Raw genomic sequence first — 15,149 nt, forward strand, 5'->3', positions numbered from 1 at the left:
CAGTTTACATCAGTCCACATCATACGACCTCGTCATTGATTATTTTGATATAACAGCACACCCCTGGGGTCTTTTATTCCTTAGTTATGAAATTATTCTGAAATAAATAAACTAATAATAATAATAATAATAATAATAAACCTTTATTTAGCGTATTTTAGAATGTGATCTCAATATTCTATTGTCAAATACTTTAGCTTCTTTTCAAAAATTGCTTGAAGCAATCAAACTTAAAATAAGAAATTCCAAGCCTGAAACTAGTAAAAGTAAAAATAGGCTTACTAATATTATATTTGTTTTAATGTAGTCTCACAGTGAGAAACACTGTGCTTTTGTAGCGTGCTACAATAAAGTAGACTTCTGTGTAGGGGAGGTCATGGACTGAAAAATGTAAATCAAACAGTGTATTGGGCTGCACCCATAAACCTCCATTCGATCTTTCGCTCTTTAAATTCATAGTAGAGGCACGATGTGATATTACTGGAATGAGGATGAATAAGGAGAAGGAACACAGTAATGATGGAGATAAAGAAATGACCGCCATCTTGTATGGCATTTTACACCTCATGCTCCTCCACAGTGCACACAAACGTGAGATCAGTGTCGATGCACTAGGGCAATGCACTAGATAGCTTCGTCTAGACTTCAACAGCATCTTTGCACCTGAGGTAATAATGAGGATACTTGCTTACTGAACTGTTATCATTACAGTCAGCTGTTTGGGGCATTTTTGCATTGATTTGGCATCAGTGTGCAGCTGTATACATATATACAGTAGGCTAGGCTATTGGAAAGACTTTGCTTTTCTCCAACTTGACAGTGTTCACATTTTGTACTCAGTGGCAAATGACGAAAACAAAATGCCAAACATGCCTCCGAATCATTATTGTACTTATTTAATTCTGGAAAACTCTCTCTTTCTGTTATGTATTGTTTATATTTAATTAAAGCTCAATTGTAACATCTAGGTGCCAAAGTTTTGATGGTTGGTGAGGTTATTAAAAAGTTCACTAAATTGATATTCATAGGTTGATTTATACATCCTTTGAATAAAAAAAAGAATAATTATGGTTCAGTCTTATGGCTATACAAAACAAAACTGTTGCTGTTATAGAAAATTAATCAACACTTTTAATCGAGAATTCAACAGCATTGAGACATTTATTTATTTATTTAAGTGATTTTTTTTTTTTTTTTTTTTTTTTGCAATGTGTATTGGCTGATCTGAGCTGTGGTGTAAACAAACTGTAGCAAACGAAAATATCTTGAATATGAAATATATAATTAATCTTATATTTCTTATCAAGAGATTTTTTTAATATAAAAAAAATCAAATGTAAGATAAGATTATTCAGCCTGTTTTTAGACGCCTTTACTTCTTTCAAGGTTTACTTATTCTGTTGGTAATTTGTCATTTTGCCTCTTTTTAGAAATAACTGCTCAAAAATAGAAAAATTATCTGGAAATAGAACAACTTGAACGTAGCAAAAATATCTAGAAATAGGGTTAATAAGTACATTTGTTTTATTGTAATCTTATACAAGGAAACACTAGATAAATATATTTTTAATGAAATGACAACTTTAGTATCACAAACTTATAAATGATGCTGCCATATTTTACAGTCAATAAGTTACACTAGAGTATAATATACACCTTAAATTCTGTTTCCATGTTTAAAAAAAATACTTTTTATGTTGCTTTATTGTGTTAGTGATGTTAGTGAACTAGGCATTTTTTATTGTACATATCTGTGTATTGTCTCCAAAAACAGAGATCCCTACAGCTGTTTCATTTTTGTCCCATTTCTTTTGTCTCATATTTAATAGTGAATGCTGTGATTCACTTTACAAGTGGTTTTTATTTGTCTGATTACAGGCACTTTGATAAAGCTAATTTTCACTAGGACAGCTGTTTGCTAATTTAATCACATGGGGAAACAAAGTACCATAACTACAAGTGTACTATGTCTACCATAAAAATTGTAACAAATGGGCACATTAAAATTAGGCTAATGGTTAAAAATCTACAACATAACTATATATAAACTCTTAGAACATTTATATAAACTGTGATTGTTCTTTGAAGGATCCATGTAGAACCCTACAAAAGATTTTTTTTCTTATGATAAACATGTAGAACCTTTCTAGAAAGCTAAAATAATTGAATTACCCATAGAAAAAAAGTGATTAAGCATTGTGTGTGTAAATTCGTATGTGAAACCCAAGTCATCAACTTAAATTTCATAGTTTATGTGGTTTCAGGATTCACATTTCATATTAATAGAGGAAACGTAGACCACTGAATACAATACACATTCAACAACTTGTCAAATTTATTACTGCCATCAACTGTGACAAGCAACAATCTGTGTTCAATCCTAAGACTCCCTGGATATTTTCCTTTCAGACCAAAAAATTATTTATTTGGATGTCTTATGTTTGCTAACAGGCTACAGACAATAAATTATAAATAACATCTTCCCCATGTATGAAATTCGATGAAGCACAAAACCAAAGCCCTTGTGCATTTGTTTCTTGCCACACGTAATTAGTGGATTACATTTACACACACACACACACACACACACACACACACACACACAAAGATTAGCAAAGACAATAACCTTATCCAAATATTTATTAGGTTCATAAATCATAACTCACTCACGCACCAGTATCCTGTAGGGAGATTTGAAACGGTTATGAGCAAGAGGGAAATATACTATAAAAATTTTATGATGCCGTAGAGGCCAGAAATGGACGGCAGACATTACAATAAGCAATATACTCCTCAAGGTTCTCCAATAAACACGTTAAGTAATGACAGCTAATTTCAGTCTGGGCCTGATGAATTGCTCTTTGCGGTAGGGTTGACAAGATAATCAGGCTTCGCTGCTGTAAGATTTGAAGAATTTCATTAAAAACAAGGTATAATGTTTTATTGTTATTCGTTTCTTTGCTTTTTATTGATTTGTTTTTTTGTTGAGGTATGAAAGGTTTAGCGGTTTTGTCATTTCCAGAACTGAAGAGAGAATGTGGAAATATTGAAAGCCTGAGTGTGTGTGTGTGTGTGTGTGTGTGTGTGTTTGCTCTATATTCCTTTTTTTTCTTTTCTCTCTCAAATAACGTCTGGTGTTAGTTCCCAGTCCATCATCTATTGTTCATTTTTCCCAGAACCAAATAACCTGCAAATATTAACATGGAACAGGTGAAAGAGCGAGTTCTATTGACCCAAGTATTGCCTGCTATTGCAGATCCTTTATCTCCACACTGAACAAACTGTGACTCTGTGCTTAATCTCCACCCAATCATACTGAACAGTCCAGGTGAAGGGTCCTTTTTTCGCCCCTCGTTCAATATGCCCAGCGCAGTTCATGTCTTTAATTCCGGCTGAAGAAGCAAGCACAAGAAAACATATTCAAGGCTAGACGTTCATAAACCACAGGGCTTCTGTTTGCAAACACTCAATATATGGCTGTCATGTGTACACAGTGAGTTGTATATGATGTCTTTTTTCTCGTACTGTGGACTCATAAATCTCCCATGTGAGGTCTGTTGTCCAAGCCCTTACTCAATGCAGGAATCATATGGTTTTTTTTTTTTACGTAAAGCCATACAGGCATGTTGAAATATGTTGATAGAGCTGTGGTAGATCAGGTTTTGGTTTAGTAACAAGAAGTTCAAATCCCACAATTGTGTTTGGTCTGCTCACTACAAAGTTCTCTCTCTTATATAACATCCGAATTTGGTTCCCGGAAATAAATAACCTCCAAAGAGCGGATTTTACTGACCCAAGTGTTGTCTTAATGTCTTTGAGCAAAGTTCCAAATCCCCAACTATTCCATGTGCTGTGTAATTGCTCCTTTGGAGATTAAAATATAAACGGTCGCGTCCTTTTCCGAAAGGATTGTGAAAAACACAAGGACGTGATTGTGTCCTGTTCTCGCCACCAATTTCTGTCAAAGAGCATTAATCTCGCCTGGTATTGGAAATGAGTTTTTAGTAGTCTCATGCCCATCTTTTCCCAGTCTCCAGCAGGAAAGAACACTGCTACCTGCCTTTATTTTGTGCCACACACCCTGTGCCATTGATGCCAGCGTGTTCCGGACAGCTGCCGACGACAGGTAAAAGATGAGTGGATCCAGGCAGGCATTGAAAGTGCTGAGTAGCAGTGCCTTGTCTCTCCATGCAGGGCTGCGTTTGGTGATGAATCCCACCACGTGCGAGACATTGTAGGGTCCAAAGCACAGCACAAACACCAGCAGCGTGCCCAAGGCAAGTCCAATGGCTCGAAGCTTCCTACGTCTGCCAATGTTTGGCAAACGCGACAGGATCCGAATGAAGTTGACATAGCAGAAAGTGCAGATGAGCAACGGGATGCAGAACAGCACAATGCACAGCTCCAAGCGTACAGGCAGCAGAATGTGCAGCTGGGCATCTGTAAATTCCTCATAGCACACATTCCTAGGCGGTGGACCTGTCCCAGCAGGGTTGTAGTACGGTACAATGTAGACAATGCTAAGATGGAGCATGGAGAGCGCCCAGAGGAAGACTGAGGCCACCACGGCGTAGATGGGTCGTCGTCTCAATGAATGCTGGATGGGAAAAGCAACTCCCAGATAGCGCTCGACACTTACTGCAGTGAGAAAAAATGCACTATTGTAGATGGTCATGTAGAAGATGAAGCCAGACAGTGGGCACAGAAAGTATGGCATGTCCCAGTGCATGCCACTGACCACCTCTTGCATCTTAAAGGGCAGGAAGAGAAGGAATAGGAGGTCTGAGATGGTCAAGTTGAGAAGGAGGATGTCGATGGGCACTGGCTTTCTCCACACCTTGCAGCTGAACGTGTAGAAGGCCAGGACGTTGCTTGGGAAGCCTGTGACGAAGGTGAAGATGTAGACCGAAAGGCAAAGGATGGTCTCACACTGCTGCATGGCTTGCTTGTGTCTGCCAGGAGGCCTCACCTCATCTTTTTTTCAATGCTGAAAAGCACAAAAAGAAGAGCAGCATTAAGTCTAGAATATGCAGAATGGTTGAAGGTAATGAGGGTTTCTGTAAGAGTGCCAATGTAGGCCAGATAAGGACACATTTGCTTCGGGAGCTTGATGAGAAATAAATGAAAGAAATGCTCACCTGTTGCTTAGTCGGTTGCTAGTGTGAACACACGGTAAAACTGATAGGAACACCAACTAAGCAACATGGACCAACAATAAATACATGAATACCAGACTAACACATGATGCTTTATTTACTTAGCTTTTCATTCGTTGTACCACTTTTGTTGTAAGTCAAAGATTGTAATTTTGCTGTGGAAAGAAACAGAGGTATGTCATAACAAGCCACTGGGTTGTTATGACATAACCCACTATGTGTCATAACCGACTGTTGGATGACTGCCATGTTTCTGGGTTAGGACTGCTTTAAGACTATTTCATTATATTAAAACAAACAGCTGAGATCCTGAACCTCTGTCTGTTAAGCCTGGGTTCCAGAGGATTTTTTTTACAGTGCAATAAACACTTACTAAGCTGCCAGTAATGTGCAATCTGTAATATAAGCAATAATATTTATTGCTATATACATTCTACAGTAAGCATATATACAGATTACACTCAACTGTGTCAGGGTTTCTCTTGAAAATACTCAGATGGTATGTTCATGTAAACTCTTAAATTTGGGCTTATATATTTGTCTCAGAGCATAATATACGTTAACTACAGAGGAAGTAAAGAGGAGCTATTAGAAAAGTGTGGAGTTGCATAAGGTAGGAAGTCCTAGGAGTTTAATACACTTGTCAAATGGGTCTTTGCATAGTTAAGAGCTCATAGCTTCCTAAAAAAGTTCTAGTTTGGAACCCTTTCCAATAGGAAAACACTCTCTTGCAGGGTTATATTATATTACACATTATATATATATATATATATATATATATATATATATATATATATATATATATATATATATATATATATATATACACATATACACAGTATATAGTAAAGAGTTAAAATAGTCAGGGGTTCTAGATTTGACAAAAAGGGATTTGCCCTGTTTTCATGCAAAAAAGGTAAAATTGTTTGTTTTAAATGATATTTAATTAATTTAGTAAGCAATTTATCAGATAGCTCTTTGTGCAGCTATAGTTCATAGCTTCCTAAAAGTTTTAGTTTGGAACCCTAGCTGATTGGGAAAACATCTTTTTGAGGTTCTGATATATAAGGATTTCCTCACAGGGACAATTGAAACATTAAGGGTTCTATTTTTTATTTTTTTTTAAAGAATGTAGGTAAAATTTAAATGTCATTTAATTAATAAAGTCAATGATTCGTCAAATAGTTACTTGTGTAATTAAGGCTTTATGGCTTCCTACCAATCTAATTTGGGACCGGTTTTGAAAAGACAACACACTCTGGCAGAACCTTTAAGGGTTCCCTCATAGGAAAAACTGAAGTTGAATAAATTGCTATTAAATTGCAATTTAATTAATATAGTCAAGTGTTTATCAAATGGCTCTGTATAATTAGGAGTGCATACTGTAGGAACCTAGAGAAACAAAAGAAAAACTTAAAAAATTGCTTTAAATGCTATTTAATTACTAGAGTAGAAGAATTTTCAATTGGTTCTTTGTACAATTAAGAGTGCGTAGTTTCATTTAAAAAAAGAGAAAACACAGTTCTAGTTTGGAACCACTGGTGATGGGGAAATACTTGCAGGGTTCTATGTAAAATCTTGCTTAATATTCTCTTTAATATTCTCCAAATCAATTCCAATAAAATGTAATGCAATTTCCCTTTAAAGATTAATCATTCATTAAATATTGCGTTTTTTCTAAATTAAATTAAGATAAGACCAGAAAGCAGTACACCCTGGCACACATTCTTCATCTTACCTTTCTGATATGTAACTAGCTCTTTACTTTTACAACTTGCTTCTTGACAAATAAAAACAATGCATGACACTCAAGAGTCCCACTCTTACACAGTTCCCTATCCCGAAAAGAAAATGAATCAGCTCTTTCTATTGATAAAAGCAGTGCCATTACCTTAGGACTTCATGTGCATTCCCGCCTTGAAGAGTAAAAAGATACCAGATTGCACAAGGCGGAAAAATTAAGAGTGATGTAATACTCCTTCAGTGTTGTGGTCAGCTCTCAGAACTGTGACTGGAAAAAAAAAAGAGGAGTGTTGCTTATCTCAACGCTGTCCAGCTGCTTGGATTGGAGGCGAGGGTCTATCTGCCACCTGCTTCCTCACTGTCCTCGCCTCACTGTTTGCTCTCACCATTTGATCATGGAAAATTAATAAGCCCAAGCCACCCAAACTCTCTATCCACTCTCTGTGGATACATCCCTCCATGTCTGTGAGAAGTGGGTGTGTGAGTGTGTGAAATGTGTGCAGGTCAGTAGTTACAGACAGCCCGGCTCTTATCGGGAACTTCTGGTGTGTCTTGATTAGGAAAGTGAGATGGGGAAGACGAGGAGTGTGTGAGCAGTGTGTGAGTCTGGTTCTTAGCAAGGTTTATGCACCTTCAGGTGTGTGTCTTGAATAAGGGATTGAGAGGGAGGGACAGAGACAGATGGGGGAATGTAGGAGTGTGTGTGTGTTTGGGGCGGAGGCGGTTGCATGAAATGTATGCAGGTCAGTAGCTACAGACAGTCCTGCTCTTATGTGGGGTGTGTGTGTGTTGTATGAAATCTGTGCAAGTGTGTGTGTGTGTGTGTGTGTGTGGGCACGTTTTTATATTTTCTTGGGGACCTAATGTCCCCACAAGGATAGGAATACCCAACATTTTTATCTTGTGTGGACATTTGTGGGGACAAATGTTTTTTTTTTTTTTTCAATTTATTAAATAAAAACTACATATTTTATTTTAAAAAGAATAAGATCAATAAATAATAAAAATAATAATTAAAAAAAAACATTTCAGTACAGGTTAGGGTTAGATTTTGCTATCAGCATTAATTAGCTGTATAAATAGGTCCAATGGAAGGTCCTCACAGGGATAGCCAGACAAACGTGTGTGTGTGTGTGTGCGTGTGTGTGTGCGCATGTTTGTGTGTGATTTAATAGTGACTTCAGTAGAGTAATTAATCTACACCGCTCCTCTGTAGCCCACTTCTCACTCTCAGGCTTTCCCTGTTCCACAGCAATGAGCTGTCTCCACATTCTTTATCCACTCACGGCACGATGTGTGTGTAAACGCCGCTGATAGCTACGTTGAATTTTTGAAAGGTTTATACCTTATTCAGTAGCTCATGCTCTGGAAAATCCCTTTGTGGGAAATGCAGGTGTTTCACAATACTGTGCAGCTCACGTACCAACATGATTACCACGTAAAAGGTTGAGGAAACGAACGAATGAATGTTTCAATAGTCTCTTCATCTTTCGTCTTCGTAAAGACCCATGAGGCTGAGGTGTGATGATTTTGTACCATGGTTATAATATAATAAATAAGGAATAAAACACATTGGGATGTGCTGTTATAGGAAAATAATCAATATATAACAGCAGAGGAGTTACTGTGACCATGCTGAAGTTGATTATTTTCCTATAACAGCACATCCCAAACTGTTTTTTTTTTTCACTCTTATATCACAGCAACTTGCCAACACTAAATGTTTTATTAATTAATGAGTGGCTTGTTGTATTTTTTAACTGTTTGTAGTTACATTTAATGTCTCTTATGTTATAGCAGCTATAAACAGCTGTACCATCACCACCCTCTCTTTTTTCACTCTTGAAGTTAATACGAAAAAAAAAACACAGCTTGTCATGTTACGAAGAAACGGGAAAGTGTAAACTTCTCCTTTCCCAAAGACTTTCCTGTGGCGGAAAACTTACTGTCACAAAGCGCTGACATTGGAGACTCCTTCCATAAATGTTAAATAAACATCCCCTTACAGAAAGCTTCACCATGCCAATGATTACATTACAGGTATTTCTTTATTAAATAATACATGTTTTTGTTTTTTTTAACTGCCTATTATTAGCCTTAGATTATATGGAGCATCCACAATACAAATCCCTATAATTAATTTAATATCATGGAATCGTTTAGACTTAATGTAATAATACATTTATGCAAAAATGAATTAATTAATTATAGTTAACATTATAATAACATTCAGTGTTGATATTAGCAATTTTTTGTGTATGCAGGAGACTCCATTCTACATTTTCATGTTAGCTAGCTTGATTTTTGTCAGTTTATTCAAAGTTCAGTGTTGATAATAGCTGATTTTTCAATGTAAGCAGTATACACCATGCTACATTCTCATGTTAACTAGCTAACTATCTTTTATATTATACATTTTATACTTTTATATTCAACAGATATGACATTAGCAGATTTTTAAATCTAAGCAATAGACTCAATTCTACATTTTATGTTAGCTAGCTAGCTAGGTTATTTGCAGGGATTGGGATGAATCCAAACATCTGGAACCATATTTGTAGGCCATGGTGTGTTCTGGGAGATGGAGTTCGATGCCGATTCTATATGTATGTGCAATGAGATTATCAGTTATGCTTACCAGCTAGTATGAATTTAGATTTACTTTGAAACTAACTAACCCAACTGGCGTAAACTTTAGTGTTGATTTTTAAGTTATATACCTGCATTAGCTAGCTAATGTCATGCTGGAACTTGTTTATTAGTAATCACATCTCCATTTGCATCGCTAGTTGATGTTACAGGAGCAATCTAATTTTACTTCCTACAGGCTGAAAAGCACTTTGCTTGCACAGATGAAGAACTTTTGTCTAAAGCATCTTGTCTTTCTTGATACTGTGTGCGTCACTTGACTTTTACTACATCTACAATAATTATTTAAGTACACTGCAGTTACTCCCTGGATTCTTCTTGGTTATTAGTTAGTTAGCTATTGGGTTAGGCTACTAGTTTATCTATACATATTTTCTAATAATGTTATTTATTGGCAGTGTTTTCGCAAAGCAATAATCAAATATTTGTATCCCCTTTTAACATGCAAGACTGTGTATCTTATAACATCTGAATGTAAAACTATATATGTACTTATTTTTATAATTGCATTTTTAATAACAGGACATTGATTTTCTGAGCTTGTTTAATGGTAAGAATGAGACATTTATTATCATTATTATTATTATTACTTGACATCATCCTTGCACAGTTCTGTTTTTTCCAGATTTTCTTGAGCCATTACTAACAATCTCAAGCTTCATAAATAGATCAGCTTTATAATTTACAGCAGAAGTTTAAAACAGAATACATTTTAAAATACATTATTTACGCTGACACAAATCCTTTACTTAAGCACATTCTCTTTGGAGGTTCTTACTCAGTCCGTGGATTTGAACACCAAACCTTCTAGTCATAGACTTTGCCATAAGTAGTCTGTCTCATTGCCATAATTCATCCAAAATGCTAAACCAAGAAAAAACTTAACAATAATTATTGTTATCAATTTTAAAAAAAATCCACATCATTAAAAAAGGTTACTTTGATTACAATGTTTCATCACATATGCATTGGATAACATTTTCATTATTTTACAAAATGCAAAGTGTCAAATGCAGAGAAATATACATAATTATTTTGCCAACACTAGATTACAATATTGATTTTATACTTAAGTTAATACATGTTTATGCCAAATAATAAAATTACATTCATTCATCCTGGTTAGCATGTTTGCCTCGCACCTCCGGGCTTAGGGGTTTGATTCCCGCCTCTGTACCTGGAGAACACATGCCTTGTAGACTAATTGGCATTTCTAAATTGTCCATGGTGTGTGAATGTGTGTGTGTGTGTGTGTGATGGGTTGGCACCCCGTCCAGAGTGTCCCCCGCCTTGTGCCCTGAGGTCCCTGGGCTAGGTCTCTGTGACCCTGTGTAGAATAAGTGGTACGGAAAATGGATGGATGGATTATATACCAAGTAAAAAACAGAATTACAAAAAAAAAAGGATGGAACTGTTCCAATACCAATTCAAGGTGTCCTAGAGCTAGTGCATATCCCTTCTCATCTTTAAATTCATATTTCCAGACTTCTTATTCCTGATATTTAACACGAAACACTGTAATAGTGTAGCAGAAACACAGTAACATCATAACGCAAGGAGGGTAAGTTACTAATTTTGGACTGTAAAATGTAACTTCATTGCTTCAAAAACCCACAACAGTAACCAAAAAAAGAAAACTAAAGAAAAATGTTGCAAGTAAAGTGTTAACATATGTTGAATCTCCCTGCATTAATAGCTAAAAAAATATTCCAGTATAAATTGTTTCTACATACCCAAAAGTTGAATAAAGTTTTATAGTAATGGTCAAACTACATTCATATTCGTACATACACTGTTCATCACATTCTGTGGTGTCTGCACAAAAATGTTATCCTGACCTAAACACAGGAGGTAAAATTCACATTTATTGGGTTCCTACAGTGCTACCCAAAATGGAGAACACTATATAAACAAATGGCACATTTCACACATACTGTCATGCTGTTAGGTTATTTACAGTACGGCCTTGTAATGGCAGTAAAGACCAAGTGCTTTGGATTGATCTCCATCAGTGAACATTGGATTGACAAGGGTAAGTTTGCTAAAACACAAGTTGACAAAACGCATGGATTAATATTTTCAGACTCTACTAAGGCCAGAGTTGAACATGGTGGTTCAACTCCTGGGTCATTAACAGCTTGGGAATATCTCCCAGATACTGCTGTAGACATTGCATTCTCTAGCCAAAGAAAGCCACTCTCTGAGCATTAAGGACCTCTCTGTTGTCGGACATGAGTTTCCATGCTGCACACTTTTACTTCCCAAATCAAAAATTTCAGCTGAGCCACCATGTTGTCCATATCAATGCATTGTAAGGATTGGTACATCCTTAAATAGTGTAATAGGATACATAGATTTATTACTTTGCACATTTACCTGACATTAGCCTAAAGAAACACTGAAGCTGGAAATGTAATTTATAGCCTGTGTGGAATTGGAGTGCGGTTGGACATTTTTTACTGTTGTTTATCAGCATCATTAAACTACTTTTTTGAATTACTAGTCCACAGTGTCATTGGAACTCTGTGTGCTTTCTTCATGTGCATTACATTTTAACTGGGAACAGTTGAACAATTTCCAGCAGCAGGACAGGTGCATCCAATTGTTGAACCTTCGTATCAGGTGTTTTAAAGTCCCCCGAAGTGCTGAAGAGGAGAAATAAAAAATGAGGGGGTCCAAACAGGCATTAAACGTGCTGGGGAGCAATGCATACACTCTCCAGGAGGGACTGAATGATCCAATAAAACCCACAACATGGGACACATTGTAAGGCAGGAAGCAGATGATAAAGACCAGGAGGGTGGCTAGGGCAAGCCCAATGGCCCTGGAGCGCTTCTTAGGTGAGATGTTAGGTAGCCGGGAGAGAATGTGGATGAATTTGATGTAGCAGAAGCAGCAGATGATAAAAGGGGTGAAGAACAGCACGATGAACAACTCCAAACGGACAGGCAAAAGGATTTCCAACTGTTCTTTGTTAAACTCATCATAGCAGACCTCCTTGTTTTTCTGATCAGAGAGAGTTTCATTATCGGGCCTGTAGTACTGCATAATGTAGACAATACTGCAATGGGCCATGGAAACCACCCAGAATATGACACTGGCGATCACGGCATTTCGAGGATGTCGCTTGAGTTTGTACTTGATTGGAAAGGCCACTCCCAGATAGCGCTCCACACTGATAGCTGTTAAAAGCATGGTGCTGTTGTAAATGGTTGTGTAGAAGATGAACCCCGAAAGTGCACAGAGAAAGTGGCTCATGGTCCATTTTCCGTCGGTCACCTCTTTCATGCGGAACGGAAGGAAAAAAAGGAAGATTAGATCTGAGATGGTGAGGTTGAGCAAGAACACATCGATGGGCGTAGTTCGCTGCTTCACTTTTTGAATGAAGGTGTAGAGAGCCAGCAGGTTGGCAGGAAGACCTGCAATCAGTGTGATGGCATCCACTGCCAGGACCAAATTTGTCAGATCTGTCCACGCCATCGTTAGCTTTTAAGGCAATCTATAGAAAGAGAAACATTTTAATTTTAATTGAAAGTATAATTCTCTTCAATTCACCATTTCATTTCACAACTGATAGGTTACACTTTTGAGACCTGAGGAAAAAAGATAAACAATTTTGCTTGAAGAGCAGTTCTACCTAATGCTAGTTCTATTTTTTCGTAGTTACTAACAGTAATTCAACTTCCATCACTGCCAGACAAAACTGCAAAATTTGTTCTCTCTGTCTACTAAAAACAGACAGAAACTCTCCAATGCTTTATGACAACCAATTACCAAAGGCCCTCATGCTGAAGACATGCATATACTCATGCATGAAGCCAAGAACCCTTCCATCACAACTATCTAATGAAGTGTGTGGTACATACTCCAAATTATTCATTTGTCCACCTTCATCCGGTGGAGCCAGAGCCTATCCCAGGAACACCAGGTGCAATGTGGGAATACACCCTGAATCGAACACAGGTCTATCACATGGTATCACGCACACACACAAATTCACACACATTTACACTGATGGGTAATTTAGAGTAGCAAGTGCATCAAAGTGGGGCCCTGGAGCCGTGAGGTGGCAACACTACTTGCTGTGCCACAGTCCTCTCCTAACTCCAATTTCTTTTTATTATTTTCTTCTTAATACCTAGGACATGTCAAGCATTTAAATTTTATCTGAACTGTCTTAAATAATACAGATGACAATTGTTTGATGGTTTGTGGGGTAGAAAGAACTCTACCTTTAAGACAAAACATAGAACCAGTAATAAATAGACTTCACCCATCAGCCTTGCTGTGCAGTCAGTTGTGCATACAGTATCGGTCAGAAGGACCCTAAGGCTATTACACTCTTCAGTGGTTCTTAGCTGAATCCTTTTTTGGAAGCGAAGAAACCTTTCTTAAAGGGATACAAATAAGAAGAAAAACATCTGATAGTGTTTAATATACTTAAGGGATCCTTAAGTAGTATAGAGAAGTATAAGATCCTTAAGGGTTCCTAGCCTCCAAAAAAGAGCTCTACTCAGAAAGGGATACTGGTACGAAGGTAAATCTGGAACGCTAAGTTTAATACACACTTAGAAAAAGGATACTTCCAATGGTTAATTATATAAATTGTATAGACAACCAAAGAACCGTTAATAGTGTGGCATTATGTGTACCTGGTAATAAAGATTTTTAGATGGTGGTAACGTAATATTTAATTAATATAAAAGCACAAATTTGACTATTAAACATTCTAGGGTCATTCTAGGCATTAATTATTTAAGCTGCTAAAGTTCAGCAGTTAAAGTTTATCATCAGAGTAAAGAGTTTCTTCTAAAGGTAATAAGAAGAAAGCCCTTCCAGGGAGGAATTATAAAATGGGGAAAGTTTATATAAATGCAAAAATTTCCCACTCATTTAATAGAATGGTAAGACAGTAGAGTTACTCTACATTTTACTTTTTTTAGCAGAAGTTTAAATAGTTGTACCTTAAAACACTTCACTTTGAGCAGATCTGTCTCAGGTAAGGTAAAAGGTGAGGGACAGGTTTAACTTAATTTGTATGAACAACCGAACTTGCTGTCATGCATTACAATTTCTACTCATTTTCCTTGAGATTGCTTGGAGAAGTTCTCTGAATGTATGATTTTTGTGTGGAAGGCTAAGAAATGACAGAAAATAGCATCAAAAATGCACCAATAGTTATGCTAAAGTAGACCAATTCTCCTTAATATTCCACTGATTTAACTTCATCCGGTCAGGACAAATTCAGATTATGTTTGAACAGGTTGTAATAGGCTGATCACACATGAAGGGTAAGACTTTTTTTTTTTTTTTTTTTGAGTTCAATGAATTTGTGAATTCCAAATACTGGAATAAATGCTTCAGGGCTTCTGTACTTATCATCAACCTTGTGAACTTTAACAAGTAAAACTTCAGAAATAGAATAAGTCAGAATATATTTGTGATTATAAAAATAATTAACTTAAATAATATTGAACATTGTGCAGAGTTAGATGAACAAACCCAAGATCTTCTTACCTTTGTTAATCCGTGTGAGGTCTCTTGCTCAGATGTGTCCAACTCTCTTGCTCAGATGCGATGAGTGCTCTATATAATGATTTG

The 15,149-nt window shown here is 36.6% G+C and overlaps 2 protein-coding genes across 2 annotated transcripts; both read right to left on the reverse strand.

Annotated features, from left to right (window-relative positions):
- Window positions 1-2,210: 2,210 nt before the first annotated feature.
- LOC113532945 (free fatty acid receptor 3) lies at window positions 2,211-4,983 on the reverse strand. Its single transcript, XM_026924691.3, has one exon. It carries the CDS (start codon window positions 4,937-4,939, stop codon window positions 3,962-3,964), a length of 978 nt encoding a protein of 325 aa, XP_026780492.1. The 5' UTR covers window positions 4,940-4,983; the 3' UTR covers window positions 2,211-3,961.
- Window positions 4,984-10,143: 5,160 nt separating this feature from the next.
- Window positions 10,144-15,149, reverse strand: LOC113532947 (free fatty acid receptor 3-like). Its single transcript, XM_026924693.3, has 2 exons — window positions 15,066-15,149; window positions 10,144-13,047 (listed from the first exon to the last, which is right to left on the reverse strand). The coding sequence occupies exon 2, from the start codon at window positions 13,026-13,028 to the stop codon at window positions 12,048-12,050; it is 981 nt and encodes a 326-aa protein (XP_026780494.1). The 5' UTR covers window positions 13,029-13,047; window positions 15,066-15,149; the 3' UTR covers window positions 10,144-12,047.

The sequence above is a fragment of the Pangasianodon hypophthalmus genome, chromosome 22, assembly GCF_027358585.1.
Source record: "Pangasianodon hypophthalmus isolate fPanHyp1 chromosome 22, fPanHyp1.pri, whole genome shotgun sequence".
Taxonomy (NCBI): Eukaryota; Metazoa; Chordata; class Actinopteri; order Siluriformes; family Pangasiidae; genus Pangasianodon; species Pangasianodon hypophthalmus.

Coding starts and splice junctions, on each gene's coding strand:
- LOC113532947 (XM_026924693.3), bottom strand. CDS start 13,028: ATGGCGTGGACAGATCTGACAAATTTGGTCCTGGCAGTGGATGCCATC.
- LOC113532945 (XM_026924691.3), bottom strand. CDS start 4,939: ATGCAGCAGTGTGAGACCATCCTTTGCCTTTCGGTCTACATCTTCACC.